This window comes from Bos mutus, chromosome 19 (assembly GCF_027580195.1).
Source record: "Bos mutus isolate GX-2022 chromosome 19, NWIPB_WYAK_1.1, whole genome shotgun sequence".
Classification (NCBI taxonomy): domain Eukaryota; kingdom Metazoa; phylum Chordata; class Mammalia; order Artiodactyla; family Bovidae; genus Bos; species Bos mutus.
Genome location: NC_091635.1, coordinates 54,992,721 through 55,014,991, shown reverse-complemented (window position 1 = coordinate 55,014,991; position 22,271 = coordinate 54,992,721). Strand labels below are relative to the sequence as shown.

The 22,271-nt window shown below is 40.5% G+C and overlaps 1 protein-coding gene across 7 annotated transcripts in view; it reads left to right on the top strand.

Annotated features, from left to right (window-relative positions):
• Positions 1-22,271, top strand: part of ANKFN1 (ankyrin repeat and fibronectin type III domain containing 1) — a 444,226-nt gene that overhangs the window by 240,615 nt on the left and 181,340 nt on the right. For all 7 annotated transcript variants that reach the window (XM_070357280.1, XM_070357278.1, XM_070357282.1 and 4 more), the window contains one exon: positions 2,518-2,652. In XM_070357280.1, the coding sequence (XP_070213381.1) occupies positions 2,518-2,652 (135 nt within the window). The remainder of the gene's footprint in view (positions 1-2,517; positions 2,653-22,271) is intronic.

Sequence of the window (22,271 nt, the reverse complement as noted above, 5' to 3'; positions counted from 1 at the left end):
CAGTTCTGAGACCCCTGTTATTCTTTGAGATGGCTTATTCATCATTCAATAAATACATGCTAAGTGCTTCAACAAAACACTCTAAGTATTTTTTGAACACCTTCTATAGGCCAGGAACTCTGCAAGACACTCGCGATGGAGCAGTGAATAAAAGACTTTGTATTTAAACTCTTACAGTAAATGGGAATGATTGATGTCAAACAAAAATCAAAAAAAAAAAAAAAATTGTGATGGATATAATGATGGGAGGGTATAAAGTGCTATAGGACTACAGAGTAGGAATCCTAAAAGCTCAGGGACTAGAAAACTATCCCTGAGAGATGATGCTTGAATTGAGACTCAAACCGTACATTAGTTAGCCAGACAAAAGGGACTGAGCATTCAGACAGAAGAAAATCATATGCAGAATTCTGGAGTGAAGAGACAGCATTGCATGTCCAAGGACTTGAAAGATATTCAAAAAAGTTACAGCATGAAGGGCAAGTAGGAAGGTAACGAGAAATTAGGCTAGAGGGACAGTCAGAGCCAGACTAGGGAGAATTTTGTGAAAGTATGATGGGGGTTATTATTTATTGATAATTTTTTCATAACATTACATATTTGGCATAGTGCATCTAGCCTACTAAGTAATAATAAATGTCTGTTGAAGAGTGGATTAAGAAATGAATGGACGAATGGTTCTCCTTTTCAATAGACTCAGTCTCAAGTGTTTGCTCCAAAAAGCGGCAGCACTAGTATAGGAGGCATCACCCACTTAGTTTTGCATAGCAGATTGAACTAATGACCCCTGGGAGGCAGCCCCTAACCTCAGGAGAATTACTGAGAGTCACCTGGTTTACCCCAGCAGATGGAATTTAAGTCAATCTGCATCAAAAATCAAAGCCTTCCTAGAGATAAGGGTAAAGTTTTACCTGGCAATCACTTAGGTTTAAGCTGTGAGAGGGTAGCCTGACTCTTTTTTCATCCTTGATGAAAAAATTAGCCTTCTCAACCTCAAGGGCATGCATATTCCCAAACTAGATTATTTCTATCAATGCCTCCATGGACAAATAAGTTCAAGAAGAGAAAAAAAAAAGAAATCCAGAGAGAAACTTTCCCTTTCAAATGAGAAAAAAGTACAATTGTGCAAAGCCAAACTAAACTCCTCCTTTGGACACCCAGGTTTTATGTCACTGAGCCTTATCTCGGATCTCAGCCCCAGAACAACTACTTGTTGGGGATGACTAAGCTGCCAGGATGAGGTGCGGTCTCTATAAAGCGGGAAGACTTTCAAGAATACAAGATGCCACTCCCAGGATTCTAATTGATAACCAGGACATATATTAACACTCCACCCTCTTGCTTATAACCAAGAGACTTTCTCCTGGTTTGTTACAAAGTCACATTCGAAATAGGGGAGTTAATTGAGCTCCAGGTATAAATCACAGGCCAGTGTCAGTGCCTAGGAAAAGGGTCCAAAATTATTTCTAAAGTCATTACAGAAGCTAAGCTTTCATTTGGCAGAAACAGAATCTGAATAGAGCTTTAGAAAGATTTTCAGTGCTGTTGCTAGGGACGTGTGTGTGTGTATCTATGTGTGTATATGTGTGAGTGTGTGTGCATATTCACATGTGCTCTCAATCAACAATGCCTCCCTAAACATAATAAGCAGCCTGTGGAGGTCATTTGCCATTTTATTTCAGAGAGAAATATGAAAAATGCCTGCATAAGTGGCTTTCTAGGAAATCCATTCTGTATGTCTTACTCGTTGCATAACGCATAACCCCGTGAAGGGAGCCAGGTGCATCCAGATGTGTCTGTAATGAAAGCACTGGAATCTTCTTCCTAAAAACTGAGACTTTAGGTGTCCTAAGTCCCAAGTCTGTTGATTACTTTCTCAGACCCAGCTCAGACAAAAACTGGCATTGGTTGAGCAGCCCCAGGGGGATTGGGACCTTTCTAAAGATGCCCCTTGTTCCTACTAGGAGAAGGATTGCTCATGTGCCACGAGGTGAGAGGATACGGCTGCCACCTGTGGCTTCTGGTCCCAAGCAGCTGTGGGCGTAAGAGGGTATCTGGCCCCAGGAGGCTGTGGACCATTTGCAGTCACAGACTGCTGGAAGGGCTCCAGGATGCCAGGCGACATTTCTTCCCCTGCAGTTCGTACAGGGCAAAGCTCACTGGCTGCCTCATCGCCCCTTTGCTCATCCTTGAGTAACAATCTTTTCCGATTCAGTCTTGTTTGCCATGAAGCTTATTTTCCCCGTGGGCCATTCCTAATGGACCTCACAGTTACAATAGGCTAAAGGTGCACAGGAGTCATAGTACCCTTTCACTACGTGCACAAGGGCTTGAGAAATCAATCCCTCCCGGGGCTGCAGTCCTGAGAATACACCTAGATTCTGAGCCAAGCTGTTTCCTTCCCCCATCCTCTCTCTGTACATCTCTGGCTCTTTTATTTTGCCTTGAGATACCTTAGTGATCATGACTTCGGCTCTTGCCTGTAGTGATCCTCCTTGCATTTCACTCTTTACACAGAATAGGAAGGAGGTTTGCTTGCTTTGCGCAGAGGCTGAGCCACAGGAGAAAGCAGAGCCAATGTGATTTATTGAATGAAAGCACTGGACAATTACCAGCAACTTGCTCCTCTGCTGCCTCAAACAACCTAAACTGGTAAGTCCAATTTATTGTTGTCTTTCTTCATGTGAATGTGAGGCTTTTTTAGTTACTGATTATTTTTAAAATATGTACGTGTTGCTATGGTTTAAATGATGTAAAAAAAAAATTTGCATCTTCCAAAGTTAGCTGCAGGCAGCCCATGAAGATTACACACAGGCCGTACACAGTGGTTCTGCAATAACGCATGCATGTTTATGTGAATAGGTAAAAATGGGGATAGGGAAGCCCCATTTCTGATAACTGGGCATTTTGTTTGTAGCAAGCTTAAGGATATTTTGTGCTTGCATAACTGATTAGCATTAGCTACGAAAAATATGCTGTTCTTTTGTTGTGTGAGATCATTTTCCACTGGGGTTCTTGCTGCTGCTCCTGCTGCTGCTAAGTCGCTTCAGTCGTGTCCGACTCTGTGTGACCCCATAGACGGCAGCCCACCAGGCTCCCCTGTCCCTGGGATTCTCCAGGCAAGAACACTGGAGTGGGTTGCCATTTCCTTCTCCAATGCAGGAAAGTGAAAAGTGAAAGTGAAGTCGCTCAGTCGTGCCTGACCCTCAGCGACCCCATGGACTGCAGCCTTCCAGGCTCCTCCATCCATGGGATGTTCCAGGCGAGAGTACTGGAGTGGGGTGCCATTGCCTTCTCCGACTGGGGTTCCTGAGTACCTACAAAATACCTGTGGGATCAGGAAAAGATGGATCCCATCACGCTGATAATCCTGAATACAAATCTAGGCACATTGCTGTCTTTAATCCAGTGTGCAGGCTGGACATCCAGAGCAGAATGTTAGCATTCTGTCCATCCTGGGTTGGCATGATCATAAATAACATCATGATTGGACGTTGAGGACACCTGCCAAGGGGACACAGTGAACATGCATGCAAACCCTTGCCTGATCACTGCCACTTCTACATCCATGTTTCTTAAGTCTTTTATTCCATGAATATATATAGTTGGAAGGAAGTCTTAAGTTTGAAAGTGGAATATTTTGAGTGCCCTGTTACCCATGCTGGTTGTTGGCCCAGCCAAGGCGGCTGGAAGTACCACTGACAAGACTGAGTTTGCTTCTGTGCTGGGCCTCCAAAATCCCTGTACTCATTTAATTTTCTCATGTTCTAAATAAGACATAAACGAATTTCTGCAGAGGGGGAAAGTGAATGGAGAAAATTATTGTTTTTCCTACCATCACCACCACCACTATCTCTCCTTAGTCTTTTGTTTGCCTGGCTACTGCAAGACTTTATGGCATCATCAATCCATTTCTGGTGGACTCAGAGTCTACATAAATGTCATACAGAGTTTGATGTCTTTGGTGCATTCTCTCTGCAGTATATCACTGGCTGTTCAGATGAAGCTGTGGCCTTGAGTGCTGACAAGGATGGATGATGTTGGAACAGTGAACAGCATGTTTCTCTAAATACAAAGCAAAGTTAAGAAATCTGAGAGATGGGTGGCCTTTTGCCTAGTAGAAAGTATCCCCAGGCTACTCAGTCATAAGAACAGGGTCATTCTCCTGCATGATTTGGCTGTTTCAGCAAATGATGGCATCCTAACAGGAGGGAGACAGCATTGTTTAGTGGCTAGAGATGTCAGGAAAGCCAGTCCCTTTTGGTTATTTCCCCAGTGAAGTGTGTGTCTTCGAGAATTCATTTACTCTCCCTGAATCTCTATTCCTCCACTCTTTCCATTCCTAGTTGTTTCAAAGAAGACACACTAGGGTCAATTAATGTATCTATGAGTTACTACTTAAATCTTTCTTGTTAAAGGATGCAATAGGCAATCAAGATCACCATTAATGCGCTTTAATCCAGAGCCTGTGTACCAAAATCCTACAGATGAGAGTTTACGTGGGGACGAGGAGATGCATGCCCCCTCCCTCATCTAACAGAGATTACACTTAGAGCATTGGAAGGGGAGCATAGAGATGAAAAATGGCATTTTTTAAAAACTTAAAATTCAAATAAATTGGTCATGTAAATAATTTTTTCATTATATTGCACAGTAATAACTGATTTTCTATACTTGGATAACAAGATACTGAAGGTCTTAAATGTTTGAAATAAACAAATGTGACTACTTCGGGAGAGTTAATTCAAGGATGAAAGAACTCCATGTAATGAATTTATGACAACTTTAAGATGTTCAAATTACCCCTGTACCTATGTACATGGAATTAGCAGCTGCAAATGTATTATGATTTGAGGTGTTCTAGAAGGTTCATCTTCTCAAAAAAAAAAAAATCCATCTCCAGGACGAAAATAAATGAAATTATTTTATCTGGGATTCAGTTAAGCATTGCTGTCCTTTATGAAACACAGATATTTCTTCAGTTCAGTTCAGTTCAGTCGCTCAGTCATGTCCGACTCTTTGTGACCCCATGAATCGCAGCACGCCAGGCCTCCCTGTCCATCACCAACTCCCAGAGTTTACTCAAACTCACGTCCATCGAGTCAGTGATGCCATCCAGCCATCTCATCCTCTGTCATCCCCTTCTCCTCCTGCCCCCAATCCCTCCCACCATCAGGGTCTTTTCCAATGAGTCAACTCTTCACACAGGGTGGCCAAAATATTGGAGTTTCAGCTTTAGCAACAGTCCTTCCAATGAATACCCAGGACTGATCCCCTTTAGAATGGATTAAAATGGACTGGTTGGATCTCCTTGCAGTCCAAGGGACTCTCAAGGGTCTTCTCCAACACCACAGCTCAAAAGTATCAATTCTTCGGTGCTCAGCTTTCTTCACAGTCCCAACTCTCACACCCATACATGACCACTGGAAAAAGCATAGCATTGACTAGACGGACCTCTGTTGGCAAAATAATGTCTCTACTTTTGAATATGCTATCTAGGTTGGTCATAACTTTCCTTCCAAGGAGTAAGCGTCTTTTAATTTCATGGCTTCAATCACCATCTGCAGTGATTTTGGACCCCAAAAAATAAAGTCTGACACTGTTTCCACTGTTTCCCCATCTATTTGCCATGAAGTGATGGGACCAGATGCCATGATCTTCGTTTTCTGAATGTTGAGCTTTAAGCCAACTTTTTCACTCTCCTCTTTCTTAGGACAGATAATAAGTTAAGCCACTGATCCACATGCATATGAAATCCCTTCAGTTGTCTCCAACTCTTTGCAACCCCATAGACTGTAGCCCGCCAGGCTTCTCTGTCCATGGGGATTCTCCAGGCAAGAATACTGGAGTGGGTTGCCATGCCCTCCTCTAGGGGAATCTTCCCAACCCAGGGATCAAACCTGCATGTCTAATATCTCCTGCATTGGCAAGTGGGTTCTTTACCACTAGCGCCACCTGGGAAGGCCCAGTCACTGATATCTTACCATAAATGAATGTATTAAATATTTTAAATGTATGTGTTAAATGTATTTAAATGAATGTATTAAATATTTTGTACCTCAGGGGAAACCCAAAGAATGCTACATTAATATTATATTAATTCTATTGCTTTCTATCTATTTTATACCTGTCTCCAAGAGGTTCCTTCATAATTATTATTTCACTCTTGAACAGAAAACTAAGTAGCCCTTAGGACACGCTGCCTCACTTTTTAGTGAAATGCTTGGATTAGACAGTATCATCTAGACTTCCTCTAGGCCCTTGAGAGTCACACTGTGGAAAGCTGGACTCGCCATCTTCCTTCTTTAAATCCACTTTTCCTCCTGTGTCTTTTTTTTTTTTTTTAATTATTGGTGGAAGGCCTATGTACCTAGCTAGCCAAGCAGAGAACATAGAAGTCAATTTCCTAATTCCTTGGCCTTTCCGTCCAATCACTCACCATGCTTGGTTCGTTCTATCTTCTTCGCATGTTTAACCTGCCCAGCCCTCTCCATCTCTTCTGCCACACACTGTAGCTGAAGTCACCGGCTCCCGGGGGGCTTCTTCAAGACCTTGGTTTTCACTTGTCCTATCACCACCCTCTCCCCTTCTGGATGCCTCCAGAGAAATTCTCTAAAAGTGCAAGCATCAGCTTTGTCTTAAAATCCTCTGCTGCTGCTGCTAAGTCGCTTCAGTCGTGTCCGACTCTGTGCGACCCCAGAGACGGCAGCCCACCAGACTCCCCCGTTCCTGGGATTCTCCAGGCAAGAACACTGGAGTGGGTTGCCATTTCCTTCTCCAATGCATGAAAGTGAAAAAATAAAGTGGAGTCGCTCAGTCGTGTCTGACTCCTAGCGACCCCATGGACTGCAGCCTACCAGGCCCCTCCGTCCATGGGATTTTCCAGGCAAGAGTACTGGAGTGGGGTGCCATTGCCTTCTCCATAAAATCCTCTAGCGATTCCTATTATGAACAAGTTGAAATCTGTGCTGCTTAGCGTGGCATGTGAAGTCCTTGATGACCCGAGCCTATGACTTCTCCTGGCTTCTTTCTCAAGGTCCTGGAACAGTGGGTGAAATGTACCACTGACCATGTCAGAGCCCAGAAAACTCCCATCAGAGCTCCTATAGACACTGATCTAGCAGCAACACCGTGATGGTTCACATCTCCATGTCCTAACCTGACCCAGCCTGCCAAGAATGCCTTTTCCTTTCCTTCCTACATTCCTGCTTGGGCACCACCTTCTCTAACCCCTTTCCCCATACCCCCTTCTCCCATAACCACCTTCTGTCACCCACAAAGTTAATCACTTATTCCTTTTGCTACTTCTTGGCCTTTTAGACATTTGGGACCAGTGTCTAGACATTAACTTATCAGATACAGACCCTTATTTCCTGGGTCTGAAACCTAGATCTGTGCCTTAGTACTGCCTCAATTTCTATGTCGAGTGAGGATGAGAATAGTCCTTATTTCACAGGGCTATTGTGGGATTCAATGAACTGATACATATATTATTATTCTAAACAGTGACTGTATCAGAGAAGGTGCCAGGGAAGTAAAATATATTATTCTTACATAATTTCACATGTCACACTATTTCATAGCTGCATATACTTGTATAACTGCCTTCATTCTTAGCCTATGAGCCCCTTGGGGTACAGGTAGGTCAATCAACCTGTTTCAAATTGCCCAGGACTCTTCTAGTTTTAGCACTGTAAGTCCTGCAACCAGGGAAACCACTCAGTCCCAGGCAAAGCAAGCCAACTGGTTACCCTGTGAGGACCCTACGTGTTCACCTCTGAATAAGGGTCTGACATAGGGTACATAGGTTACGAAGTAGATTATCCATAAGGATTTACTGAACTATAGAATCAGTATTGTCTTTTCACTTTCTGCCTCATAAATATACTTTCAAACTTCAAAAATCAGTCTTCTTCTTGCTGTGAAGTCACAGCTGACTTTTAAAAACTTATCACTGAATAACTGAATATATTATTTTTTGAAAAATGCACAGGAACTGAAAAGGATGCTTCCACCCTGTTATATACCGTCAGTGTAATAGAATCGGCCACACGTTAGCAACTGAAGACATACTCGTCATGTTGAGCAGCAGAGAATGGGGGAAGGGGTCATACTTTTCTGTCTAGTGACAGGCAGGCTGGCGTCTAAAGGTCCCTAGTTCACCTCACAGCCTGAAGAGCAATCTTGTCCCAGTCAGAAATGTCCCCTTCACTAAATGTATCTGTCTACCCAGCTGTCAGAAGTGGCTAGAATTCCTGTTTCTAATATGCTTTGTTTTACCACCGCTCTTCATTCAAACTGGCTCAGTTCATTTTTCACAGTACAAATACAACAAGAAAGCTCCACAACCAAGCGCCTATGAGACAGGGACTCTGGACATGCCAGAACTCATAATGAGGGCAAGATCTTGTCTTCAGAATCAAGGTCTAAGAAGCTGATAGGCAGCCAGACCAGAAAAATAGCAGAGTTGCTAAGAGCAGGAGGTTTAGAGTCAGCGTTCCAATTCTACCTCCTCCATTTACTAGCTATAGGATCTTGGACAAATTACCTCACCTCTCTGGGCCTCAGTTTTCTTGTTTTTAAAATGATGATGTATTAGTAGTGCTGATTTCCTCATGAAAGTGAAAGTGAAGTTTCTCAGTCATGTCCAACTCTTTGCAACCCCATGGACTGTAGCCCACAAGGTTCCTCCGTCCATGGGATTTTCCAGGCAAGAGTACTAGAGTGGGTTGCCATTTCCTTCTCCAGGGGGTCTTCCTGACCCAGGGATGGAACCCGGGTCTCCTGCATTGTAGGCAGACGCTTTACCATCTGAGCCACCAGGGACGTCCCAGTGGTCCTATAATTTCCTCATAGGATTGTTATTATATTTTGTCTCAGCCTATGAAAACAAAGCCTGAGGCAGAGTCAATTGCAAATATTCTATCTGGTACTGACAGATGCAACCTGAGGGCATCAGACTTGAAGGAATAAAAGAAAATGAGCCAAAGAATGAGGGGGAACAAATACAGGTGGTTTGCAGCTGAACTAGCCAAAACATCACAAGAAAACACATATGGCTGTTTGTTTGCTGGTGACTGCTTTCAAGAAGCCTTCAAAACAGTCCACAGGGAAGGAATGGAGAGGAAACTATCTGCTGGATGCTCCCAGTCTCCTGTCTCTCATGATCCAGCTTTTCCCATATCTGGACAATGTTACCCAGTCCTTCATTGTAGCCGTGATTGAGGCTGGAGCCTCCCTCCGTGGGTCTAGTTGGGTCAGAGCTTTTGAAGCTACTGTCACAACAAGCATGATGGACCCGCCCTTCACTTGTGACAGCTGGGGGCTGGGGGCATAAGCAGCGGCCACAGCTCTCTGCTTGAGCAAGCAGCCAAAGCCCAGGAAACAGGTAGTTTTGAAATAAATCTGAACAGACTCCACTCTCTGTAGGTTATTCTTGCCATTTTGGACGTGCATTGTCCAGGCTACTCTCACTCTTGCCTTACAGCTTGGCTATTCACAGGTCCAGGCCATAATATGTCAAAGAGCAGAAGTCTTTAATTTTCATTAAGTCCAATTTATCAATTTATTTTATGGTTTGTGCTTTTTGGATCTCCTCTAAGAAATCATTGTCTTATTCAAGTTCACAAAGATTTTCTCTTATGTTTCCTTCTAGAAGTTTTAGTTTTAGCTTTCAAAGTTAGGTCGATGATCTATTTCAAGTTAATTTGTATATATGATATGAAGTAGGAGTTAGGTTCTTTTTTGCATATGTATATCCCATTGTGCCATCACCCATTGTTTCAAAAGAATGTTGAAAAAATAATTTTTCTCTATTGAATTATCTTGACCCTTTGTGAAAAACCAACTGACCATATATGTTGAGGCCATTTCTGGGCTCTCTATGCTGCTTCAGTCTCCTATATGTCTATCCTTATGCCTTTGTCTTTATATATACAGCAATCCTTATACCAGTACCATATCTTGATTATTGTAGCTTTATAAGTCTTGAAATAAGGTTGTGTAAGCAATTTTGTTCTCTTTTCAATGTTGTTTTGACTATTTTGGATTCTTTCCATTTTCATACAGCTTGTCAATTTCTAGAAAGAAAAACAGACTGCTAGAATTTACTTGTGAGCTCATTGAATCTATAGCTCAGTTCGGAAGAACTAGCAGCTTAACAATACTAATTCTTCTGATCTGATCATGAAGAAGGTCTACCTTTATTTATTTAGGTCTTCTTTAATTCACATATTAATGTCATGTAGTTTTAACTATAGTTTTGCATATATTTTGTTGTATTTAGTTCTAAGTAGATTTTTGTGTATTTATTAGATTGTTCTACAGAGGTTTTATGTCATCTACAAATGAAGACTGTCTTCCTTGTTTCTTTCCAATCTATGTGCCTTTATTTTTCTTATCTTACTTCACTGGCAAGGATGCCTAGTAAAACAGAAAAGGTAAGAATGGACAGTCTTGCATTTTTTCTGGTCCTGGAAAGAAGGAGTTGGTTTGTAATCATTAAACATAATGTTGGCTATAGGTTTTTGTAGATTCTCTTTATCAGGTAGAAGAATTTCTCTTATATTCCTAATTTTTTTTAAATTTATAAATGGTTGTTGACATTATCAAATGCTATTTTATATACATCTATAAAGATGACCATATGGCTTTTCCCCTTTATTCTGTTAGTGCAACAAATTATGGTGAATGCTATACTAGCTTGCTTTCCTGCAATAAGCCATGACTGATCATGATATTATGCTTTTTGTATACTGCTAAATCCAGTGTGGGTGTGTCTGGTAGTGAAAGTGAAGTCCAGTGCTATAAAGAGCAATATTGTGTAGGGATCTGGAGTGTTATACCCACAAATCAAGGTAAATTGGACGTGGTCAAGTAGAAAATGGCAAGAGTGAACATCAATATTTTAGGAAACAGTGAACTAAAATGGATGGAAATGGGTTAATTGAATACAGATGACCATTATATCTACTACTGTGGGCAAGAATCTCTTTGAAGAAAAAGAGTAGTCCATAATTATAGTCAACAAAAGAGTCCAAAATGCAGGAGTTGGGTGCAATCTCAAAAATGAGAGAATGATTTCAGTTCATTTCCAAGGCAAATCATACAGCATCACAGTAATCCAAGTCTATGACCCAACCACTAATGCCAAAGAAACTGAAATCGAATGGTTCTAGGAAGAACCTCAAGACCTTCTAGAACTGACACCAAAAAAAAGATGTCCTTTTCATCATAGGTGATTGGAATGCAAAAGTATGAAGTCAGGAGATACCTGGAGTAACAAGCAAGTTTGACCTTAGAGTACAAACTGAAACAATACAAAATGAATTTTGCCAAGAGAATGCACTGGCCATAGCAAACACCTCTTCCAATACAAGAGATGACTCTACACATGGACATCCCCAGATGGTCAATACTGAAATCAGATTGATTATATTCTCTGCAGCCAAAGATGGAGAAGGTCTGTGTCATTCAGTCACTCAGACATGTCCAGCTCTTTGTGACCCCATGGATTGCAGCACACCAGGCTTCCCCATCCTTCCCTATCTCCCAGAGCTTGCACAAACTCATGTACATTGAGTCTGTGATGCCATCCAACCATCTCATCCTCTGTCATCCCCTTCTCCTCCTGCCTTCAATCTTTCCCAGCATCAAGGTCTTTTCTAAGAATTCAGCTCTTCACATCAGGTGAAGGTCTATACAGTCGTCAAAAACAAGACCTGGAGCTGACTGTGACTCAGATCATGAGCTCTTTATTGTATAATTCAGGCTTAAATTGAAGAAAGTAGGGAAAACTACTAGACCATTCAGATATGACCTAAATCAAATCCCTTATAATTCTATAGTGGAGGTGACAAATAGAATTAGATCTAGTAGACAGAGTGCTAAAGAACTACGGATGGGGGTTCTTAATACTGTACAGAAGGCAGTGACCAAAATCATCCCAAAGAAAAAGAAATGCAAGAAGGCAAAGGAGGCAGACCAAAATCATCCCAAAGAAAAAGAAATGCAAGAAGGCAAAGTGGTTATCTGAGTAGGCCTTACAAATAGCTGAGAAAAGAAGAGAAGGAACAGGCAATGGAGAAAGGAAAAGATATACCCAACTGAATGCAGAGTTCCAGAGAATGGCAAGGAGAGATAAGAAAATCTTAAGTGAACTGTGCAATGAAACAAAGGAAAACAATGGAATAGGAAAGACTAGAGATCTCTTCAAGAAGACATGAAGGGAATATTTCAGGCAAAGATGGGCACAGTAAAGGACAGAAACAGCAAGGACCTAACAGAAGCAGAAGAAATTAAGAAGAGGTGGCAAGAATACACAGAAGAACTGTTCAAAAAAGTTCTCATGACCCAGATAACCATGATGGTGTGGTCAGTCACCTAGAGCCAGACATCCTGGAGTGTGAAGTCAAGCGGGCCTTCAGAAGCTTTACTATGAACAAAGCTAGTGGAGGTGATGGAATTCCAGCTGAGCTCTTTCAAATCCTAAAAGATGATGCTGTGAAAGTGCTGCACTCAATATGCCAGCAAACTTGGAAAACTCAGCAGTGGCCATAGGACTGGAAAAGGTCAGTTTTCATTCCAATCCCAAAGAAAGGCAATGCCAAAGGATGTTCAAACTACCATACAATTGTGCTCATTTCAGATGCTAGCAAGTAATGCTCAAAATCCTTCAAGTTAGGCTTCAATAGTACATGAAGTGGGAACTTCCCAATGTACAAGCTGAATTTAGAAAAGGCAGAGGAACCAGAGTTCAAATTCCCAACACCTACCAGATCATAGAAAAAGCAATAGAATTACAGGAAAAAAAAAATCTACTTCTGCTTCATTGACTTTGCTAAACTCTTTTACTGTGATCACAACAAATTGTGGGAAATTCTTAAAAAGATGGGAATACCAGACCACCTTACCTGTCTCCTAAGAAACCTGTATGCAGATCAAGAAGCAACGATTGGAACTGGACATGGAACAAAGGATTGGTTCAAAACTGGAAAAGGAGTACATCAAGACTGTACATTGTCACCCTGCTTATTTAACTTATATGCAAAGTACAATCATGTGAAGTGCCAGGCTGGATGAAACACAAGCTAGAATAAAGATTGCCAGGAGAAATATCAACAACTTCAGGTATACAGATGATACCACTCTACTGGCATAAAACGAAGAGGAACTAAAGAGCTTCTTGATGAAGGTGAAAGAGGAGAGTGAAAAAGCTGGCTTAAAGCTCAACACTCAAAAAACTAAGATCATGGCACCCAGTTTCATCACTTCATGACAAATAGATGGGGAAAAGTGGAAACAGTGATAGATTTTATTTGTCTGGGGTGGGATCCAAAATCACCATGGATGATGACTTCAGCCATGAAATTAAAAGACACTTGCTACAACATCTTTATTTCAAGTTAAACCTGCAAGAGGACAGCTTCACTGAACTCTTTGCTATGCAACATGAGGACTTCACTAAAGAAGACCTGATGGAATCGAAGGCCCAGAGAAAGGACAAAGAGAGACAAGAGGAGGAAGTAACTGAAGAGAGTCACAGTGCAGCAAATGGCAAGGGGATTTTCTTTATTTGAGGAGCAGTGTTCGTGTTTGTGGCACAGGAGCTGAATATAGAACAGTACACGAAAGTTGCAGCAGCTATTTGGAACGCAATCCAGAGCTACCATGTCATCTATGATAAGAAAAAAACCAAACAATAGCTACTGCCAAACATCACTGGGTTGTTTTTTCAAGAGTGTATATAGAAATGAATCCAACAAAGAACCAGAGCCTGTGCCAGCAGGGTCAAGAGTGAGTGAAGCTGCAGCTTGCCCTCCATCTCCTTTGGCTGGCAATCCGTCACCTCTACCATCTCCACCCCCTCTTCCTTCTCCAGGCAGTAACTCCTCTTGCCTGGTTACTCACTGCCAGCCCCTGGATGCCATCTTTTGTACTGTTCTACCGTACTTTTCAAGGTTCTGTACTGTAAGATATATAGTGCTTTATTTTTTTATTTTTTAATATATGTTTGTGTATAGGTATTATAAACCTATTACAGTACAGTACTATACAGCTGGTTGTGTTAGTTGGGTACCTAACTTTGTTAGACCTACCAACAAACTGGATTAACAAATGTGCTCTTAGAACGCAACTCATTCATATGTAGGGGACCCACATGTATATAAAATAGATAAATAACAAGGACCAATTGTATAGTACAGGGAACTATATTCATTATCTTATAATAACTTATAATAGAAACCCTGAATAAAGAAAATATATAATCTTATATTCAACTGAATCACTTTGCTGTACATTAGAAACTAACATGACACTGTAAATCAACTATAGTTCCATTAAAAATTAAAATTAGTAAAGAAACCCTACCATTAAAAAATTGGCCCTCAAAATAAAAAAGAATCAAAGTTAAAAAAAAAAAAAGAGTGAATGATAATGATTCCTTCCATTTTTATGAAATTCTGGAAAATGGAACCAACAAAAGCAGACCAGTAGTTGCCTGGGAACAGTGGACCTAAAATAAATATATATTCAGAAAATATTTATGGAACATCTGTTTATTTCAAGCATTCTGTTAAACTATTGGTATGTGTGCTGCTGCTGCGGCTGCTGCTAAGTCGCGACAGTCGTGTCTGACTCTGTGCGACCCCATAGACGGCAGCCCAGCAGGGCTCCTCTGTCCCTGAGATTCTCCAGGCAAGAACACTGGAGTGGGTTGCCGTTTCCTTCTCTAATGCAGAAAAGTGAAAAGTGAAAGTGAAGTCGCTCAGTCGTGTCCGACTCTTAGCGACCCCATGGACTGCAGCCCACCAGGCTCCTCTGTCCATGGGATTCTCCAGCCAAGAGTACTGGAGTGGGGTGCCATTGCCTTCTCCAAGGTATGTGTTACTTCACTTAAAACTTTAATACCCCTTTAGACATGACTATTAAATTGAGATGGTAACACTGTTACAATGAGGAAATCGAAGCTAATATTTTGCTAAATATCATCCAGTTAATAAGTTGAAAAGCCAAAACCTGAAAGTAGATCAGACTTATATCCAAGTCCTTACTTTCGATTCTGTACTAAAACCACATCCTTCTGGCCTCTATGATTTTCTGATGAAAAGTCAGCTCTAATTCATTTTGAGGATTCCTTGTACATAAGGAATTATTTCTTGCTTGTTTTCAAGATTTTCTCTTTGTCTTTAGCTTTTGAAAGTTTAATTATGATGTATCTAGGTGTGATTCTCTTTAACTCTGTCCAACTTGGTGTTCACTAAATTCTTGGGTGTGTGTTTTTCATCAGTTTGAGGAAGCTTTTGGCCATTATTTTTTCAATATTCTTTCTCCTTCTGAAACTCCTATTAAATGTATGTTGGTATACTTGATGATGTTACAAAGATCTCCAAAACAATTTTTCTTCATTATTTTTTCCTTTTTGCTCCTAAAACTGATTTCAATTGACCTGTCTTTGAGTTGGCTGATTCTTTATTCCGCCTTTTCCAATCTGATGTTGAGTCCCTCCAGTCAATTTTTCATTTCAGTTATTGTGCTTTTCTTTTTGTTAGTATTTTGGGGTTTTGCTGCTGTTGGTTCTGTTTATTTTTGGCTGCACTGGGTCTCCACTCCTGCACACAGGCTTTCTCTAGTTGCCTTGAGAGAGTGGTCTGTCTTTGTTGTGGTGTATGAGCTTCTCATTGCAGTGTCTCCTCTCGCTGGGGAGCGCAGGTTCTAGGCATGTGAGCTTCCGCAGTTGCAGTACTTGGGCCCAGTGTTTGTAGCACAGAGGCTTATTGTCCCCTGCCCTGTGGAATCTTCCCAAATCAGGGATCAAACGTGTGTCTCTGTATCGGCAGGTGGATTCTTAACCACTGGATCACCAGTGAAGTCCCAATTATTGTACTTTTCAACTCCAGAATTTCTGTTTGGTTCTGGCTTTGCTTAATAAATTCTACCATTTACTGATATTTTTTATATGGCGAGACATCCATTCTCTTGATTTCCTTTATTTCTTTAGACATAAATTCCTTTAATTCCTTGAACATATTTAAGATATCCAATTTAAGTCTTTGTCTAACAAGTCCAACATTTAGACTTCTTCAAGGGCAATATTAACATATTGCTTTATTTCCTGTGAATGGAAAATAGCTTTGGTATATTTAATACTTTTTTCTGTTGAAAACTAGGCATCTTAAACAATATAATGTGGCAACTCTAGATATCAGATTGTCCCCTAACTGAACTTGTAAAGTCCAGAACTAAATCTGTAAAGTCTGTATTTTCACTATATGTGGCCACTGAAGTCTTTGTTTGCTTAACTTTGTTGTTTCTCAGTCGCTCAGCCATGTCCAATTCTTTACGATCCCATGAAGTGCAGAATGCCAGGCTTCCCAGTCCTTCACTATCTTCCAGAGCTTGCTCAGCTCATGTCCATGGAGCCGGTGATGCCATCCAACCATCTCATCCTCTGTTGTCTGCTTCTCTTCCCACCTTCAATCTTTCCCAGCATCAGCGTCTTTTCTAATGAATTGGCTCTACACATCAGGTGACCAAATTATTGGAGCTTCAGCTCCAGCATCAATCCTTCCGATAAATATTCAGGATTTATTTCCTTTAGGATTGACTGGTTTGACGTCCTTGCAGTCCAAGGGACTCTCAAGAGTCATCTCCAACACCACAGTTCAAAAGTATCAATTCTTCAATGCTCAGCCTTCTTTATGGTCCAACTCTCACACCCATACATGACTACTAGAAAAACCATAGCTTTGACTATACGGATCTTCGTTGGTAAAGTAATGTCTCTACTTTTTAACATGCTGTCTAGGTTTGTCATAGCTTTTCTTCCAAGGAGCAAGCATCTTTTGATTTCATGACTGCAGTCACCATCTGCAGTGATTTTGGAGCCCAAGAAAAAGTGGTCAGCTAATGATCAAATAAATTTTTCATTAAAGGGCTAGAATCAATCTTGGCAGAGTGGCTCTATGTGTATGTTGGGGCACACCTTCAATACTCATCAGGCAGTTGGCAGCTCTGTGGTAGCCTTCATTCTCACTGGCACAGTGGTGAAGAATCTGCCTGTCAATGCACAAGACGCAAGAGATGTGAGTTTAATCCCTGGGTGAGGAAGAGCACCTGGAGTAAGAAATGGCAACCCAGTCCAGTATTCTTTCCTAGAAATTTTCATGAACAAAGGAGCCTGGTGGGCTACAGTCCATGGGGTCGCAAAGAGTCAGACACAACTGAGTAGTTAGGCACACACAACACTTAGCCTTCACATCCTGCTGGCACAGACCTCAAACTCAGACAGAGATGAGAGCTTAGGACCTTCTCAGGTATTTTACGAGAATCCTCTCTCATCTGGGAATGCCTGTGATCTACTACATCCCCAGGAATGGGTCAGAACTCTTCAAAGTCTTCTTTGGACATCTAATTCTCCAACATTTTATTTTAAGCTTTCTGGTTATCTACTGTTTGTTACCACTCTTATCCGCCACCTCAGACAGCTATAATATTAAGTCACCACGGGTGTTTGTTTTCAAACACATGCCCCAGAGGAAAAGTTATTTGCACTTGGTGAACTCTGAGTTAGATCAAATTTTAAAAAGCCTTGTGAGTGAATTCTTTCAGGGAACCACCAGACATGTCAAAAAATGACAGTTCTCTCAAGACGGGTTTTATCTCTATCACCATTCTGCACCATCCATTGGCTACCAGACTACTGTTTAGTCTTCAAGGCTACCGCTGAGTTGATAGGAGTGAAGCATGTTTTAAAATGCCACAAAGCACACTATTCTTAGCAAATTCAGTTACTTTTCTTGAATAAACACTTCCTGCATTGATGCAAAACTTTGGTTAATTTCCTGGGTTTTGAAAAATTAATTCGGACAATTTTTGCTAAGAAGAGGATCTTCAGCAGTCCTAATTTTGGCATTCCCACTGTCATACTTTTCTTTTGCTTTTAATATCTCTGTAAAATGTTTAATTAGGTATACCACTTGTAAATGGCAATTTAAAAATCTCAATTGGAGAATTTTATCTTTTATTAGGAAAAGTAAACCATTTGAATGTATTGTGCTCACTAATAATATATTCAGTCTTAACCCTACTCCTTCATTTTACATTTCATTTATTATATTTTCTACTTTTATTTCTTTTTATTTTTCAAGTATTTTTAGACTTATTTTCATTCCCCCCTTCCCCCTAATAGTTTGAAGCTCTACTTACTATTTCTGTTTTACCATAAGTTACCATAAACATACAGATTAAAATATATAAATGTATTTTTATCACAATAAAGGCTAAGTAGTACATGGAGAAGGCAATGGCATCCCACTCCAGTACTCTTGCCTGGAAAATCCCGTGGACGGAGGAGCCTGGTAGGCTGCAGTCCATGGGGTCACGAAGAGTCGGACACGACTGCACGACTGCACTTTCACTTTTCACTTTCATGCATTGGAGAAGGAAACGGCAACCCACTCCAGTGTTCTTGCCTGGAGAATCCCAGGGACGGGGGAGCCTGGTGGGCTGCCGTCTATGGGGTCGCACAGAGTCGGACACGACTGAAGTGACTTAGCAGCAGCAGCAGTATAAGTACATAAAATCAGATTTCAAGACAATGTTTAAAACAAAGAAAACTAAATTATTACAGTGTACTTTGGTGTTTCTACCTTGGGAAAAAGACTTGCAGTAACTTTAATAATTGCTGCTATTTATTGAGTGAGTGTTATGCACCAAACAGGATGCTAACCTTTCAGTTGTGAATTTATTTAATCTTCACAACTCTGTAATAAATCTTTTTATACATAATTAGACTAGCTCAGAGAATTTTGTCAAAGTGTCCAAAGTTACATCAATTACAGATAACAATATCATGGTTCAAGCTTGGCTCTGCCAAATTCCAGAGCCAAAGTTACTCTGCTTCCCAAATGCTTGCCCCTTTACATGGTGAAAATTTAAGAGCACATTTAGTTGGGAGGGGGGCGGTCGTGGTGTACATGTTTATGAGAACAGATAATAAAAAGTTGTCCTTCTAAGTATCTCTCATCAGACAAAATTCTATGTATAAAGGAGAAAAAGAAAATATGATGGGTGAAATCTAGAAACATGGAAACATGCTAAAGGATGGCCTGGAAGGAAGGGACAGCTAGGATGGTATGAGAAGGAACTCAAAGAAAGAGAAGAAGCCAGTCTCTTCTGAGTGAAGGGAACAGATGGGAAATGAGCAAAGACAAAAGAGGCCACGTGGGTAGGTGTCATCAGTTAGAGGCCAAGCCACTAGAATTTGATCAATCGACAAGAATGACAAACCCACAGCAAACATTATCCTCAATGGTGAAAAATTGAAAGCATTTCCTCTAAAGTCAGGAACAAAACAAGGGTGCCCACTTTCACCATTACTATTCAACATAGTTTTGGAAGTTTTGGCTACAGCAATCAGAGCAGAAAAAGAAATAAAAGGAATCAAATTGGAAAAGAAGAAGTAAAACTCTCACTATTTGCAGATGACATGATCCTCTACATAGAAAACCCTAAAGACTCCACCAGAAAATTACTAGAACTAATCAATGATTATAGTAAAGTTGCAGGATATAAAATCAACACACAGAAATCCCTTGCATTCCTATACACTAATAATGAGAAAACAGAAAGAGAAATTAAGAAACAATTCCATTCACCATTGCAACGAAGAGAATAAAATACTTAGGAATATATCTACCTAAAAGAAACTAAAGACCTATATATAGAAAAAAAACTATAAAACACTGGTGAAAGAAATCAAAAGAGGACACTAATAGATGGAGAAATATACCATGTTCATGGATTGGAAGAATCAATATAGTGAAAATGAGTATACTCCCAAAGCAATTTATAGATTCAATGCAATCCCTATGCTACCAACAGTATTCTTCACAGAGCTAGAACAAATAATTTCACAATTTGTATGGAAATACAAAAACCTCGAATAGCCAAAGCGATCTTGAGAAAGAAAAAAATGGAACTGGAGGAATCAACCTACCTGACTTCAGGCTCTACTACAAAGCCACAGTTATCAAGACAGTATGGTACTGGCACAAAGACAGAAATATAGATCAATGGAACAAAATAGAAAGCCCAGAGATAAATCCACGCACATATGGACACCTTATCTTTGACAAAGGAGGCAAGAATATACAGTGGATTAAAGACAATCTCTTTAACAAGTGGTGCTGGGAAATCTGGTCAACCACTTGTAAAAGAATGAAACTAGAACACTTTCTAACACCATATACAAAAATAAACTCAAAATGGATTAAAGATCTCAACATAAGACCAGAAACTATAAAACTCCTAGAGGAGAACATAGGCAAAACACTCTCTGACATACATCACAGCAGGATCCTCTATGACCCACCTCCCAGAATATTGGAAATAAAAGCAAAAAATAAACAAATGGGACCTAATTAAACTTAAAAGCTTCTGCACATCAAAGGAAACTATTAGCAAGGTGAAAAGACAGCCTTCAGAATGGGAGAAAATAATAGCAAATGAAGCAACCGACAAACAACTAATCTCAAAAATATACAAGCAACCCTACAGCTCAACTCCAGAAAAATAAATGACCCAATCAAAAAATGGGCCAAAGATCTAAATAGACATTTCTCCAAAGAAGACATACAGATGGCTAACAAACACTTGAAAAGATGTTCAACATCACTCTTTATCAGAGAAATGCAAATCAAAACCACTATGAGGTACCATTTCACACCAGTCAGAATGGCTGCGATCCAAAAGTCTACAAATAATAAATGCTGGAGAGGGTGTGAGAAAAGGGAACCCTCTTACACTGTTGGTGGGAATGCAAATTAGTACAGCCACTATGGAGAACAGTGTGGAGATTCCTTAAAAAAACTGGAAATAGAACTGCCTTATGATCCAGCAATCCCACTGCTGGGCATACACACTGAGGAAACCAGAAGGGAAAGAGACACGTGTACCCCAATGTTCATCTAGCACTGTTTATAATAGCCAGGACATGGAAGCAACCTAGATGTCCATCAGCAGATGAATGGATAAAAAGCAGTGGTACATATACACAATGGAGTATTACTCAGCCATTAAAAAGAATACATTTGAATCAGTTCTAATGAGGTGGATGAAACTGAGACTATTATACAGAGTGAAGTAAGCCAGAAGGAAAAACATAAATACAGTATACTAACGCATGTATATGGAATTTAGAAAGATGGTAATGATAACCCTGTGTACAAGACAGCAAAAGAGACACTGATGTATAGAACAGTCTTATGGACTCTGTGGGAGAGGGTGGGAAGATTTGGGAGAATGTCATTGAAACATGTGAAATGTCATGTATGAAACGAGATGCCAGTCCAGGTTCAGTGCACGATGCTGGATGCTTGGGGCTGGTGCGCTGGGAAGGCCCAGGGGATGGTATGGGGAGGTTGGGAGGGAGGAGGGTTCAGGATGGGGAGCATGTGATTTTTTTTTTAAAAGTAATAAAGAGAAATTAAAAAAAAAAAAAAAAAGAATGTATTTACTGGACTCCTGGGCACTGAGAGATACTAAAGAATGTATGCTCATTTGGGGAATGATAATGATGAGGACAAGACAGATGGCTCGAACTGGGGCAGTAATGCTGAAGGAAATGACTAGAGGCAAGAGGAGGCAGAAATAAATAAGACAATCCCCATGTGAGCTAGCTTGCACATCAGATATCTGACATTTCTGTGAGAATGGTAAGATATAGAGGAAATGCTATAGTTGCTATTGAATTATAGGTAAAAGATTTGTGGACAGAAGGAGAAAGGTGCCATATCACCTGCCCTTTCCATTTCTGCTCTTGTGTAAATTAAAAGATTATTGAAGATGAATGAAAATGCACCCCCAGGTACATACATTACTACAGACAATGCTTTACATCCTCTTTCTAAATGTAAATATGGCCATTTACATAAGACTAGGTAGGGCCATTTACATAAGACTAGGTAGGGCCTAAGACATAAGACTAGGTAGGGCCTAAGACTAGGTAGGGCCTGATGAAAACTATTAATATCAAATAAGTCTAGTCTCCTCAGTAGGCACTAAGAAGTCTTTATGTTGAAGAAAATTACAAGCAAGATTTAATAGGTGCCTAAAGACGTTCAACAATGTAATGAAGAGGGATCTCCACTCATTAAATTGCAAATAAGTCAAGGTTAGTTGGTGCTAGTGGAAATGGAACCCAATTCAGAGGCATGAGCAGAAATAAGCTTTCTGGGTCGACCCTTACTATATAATATATAATAGATTCT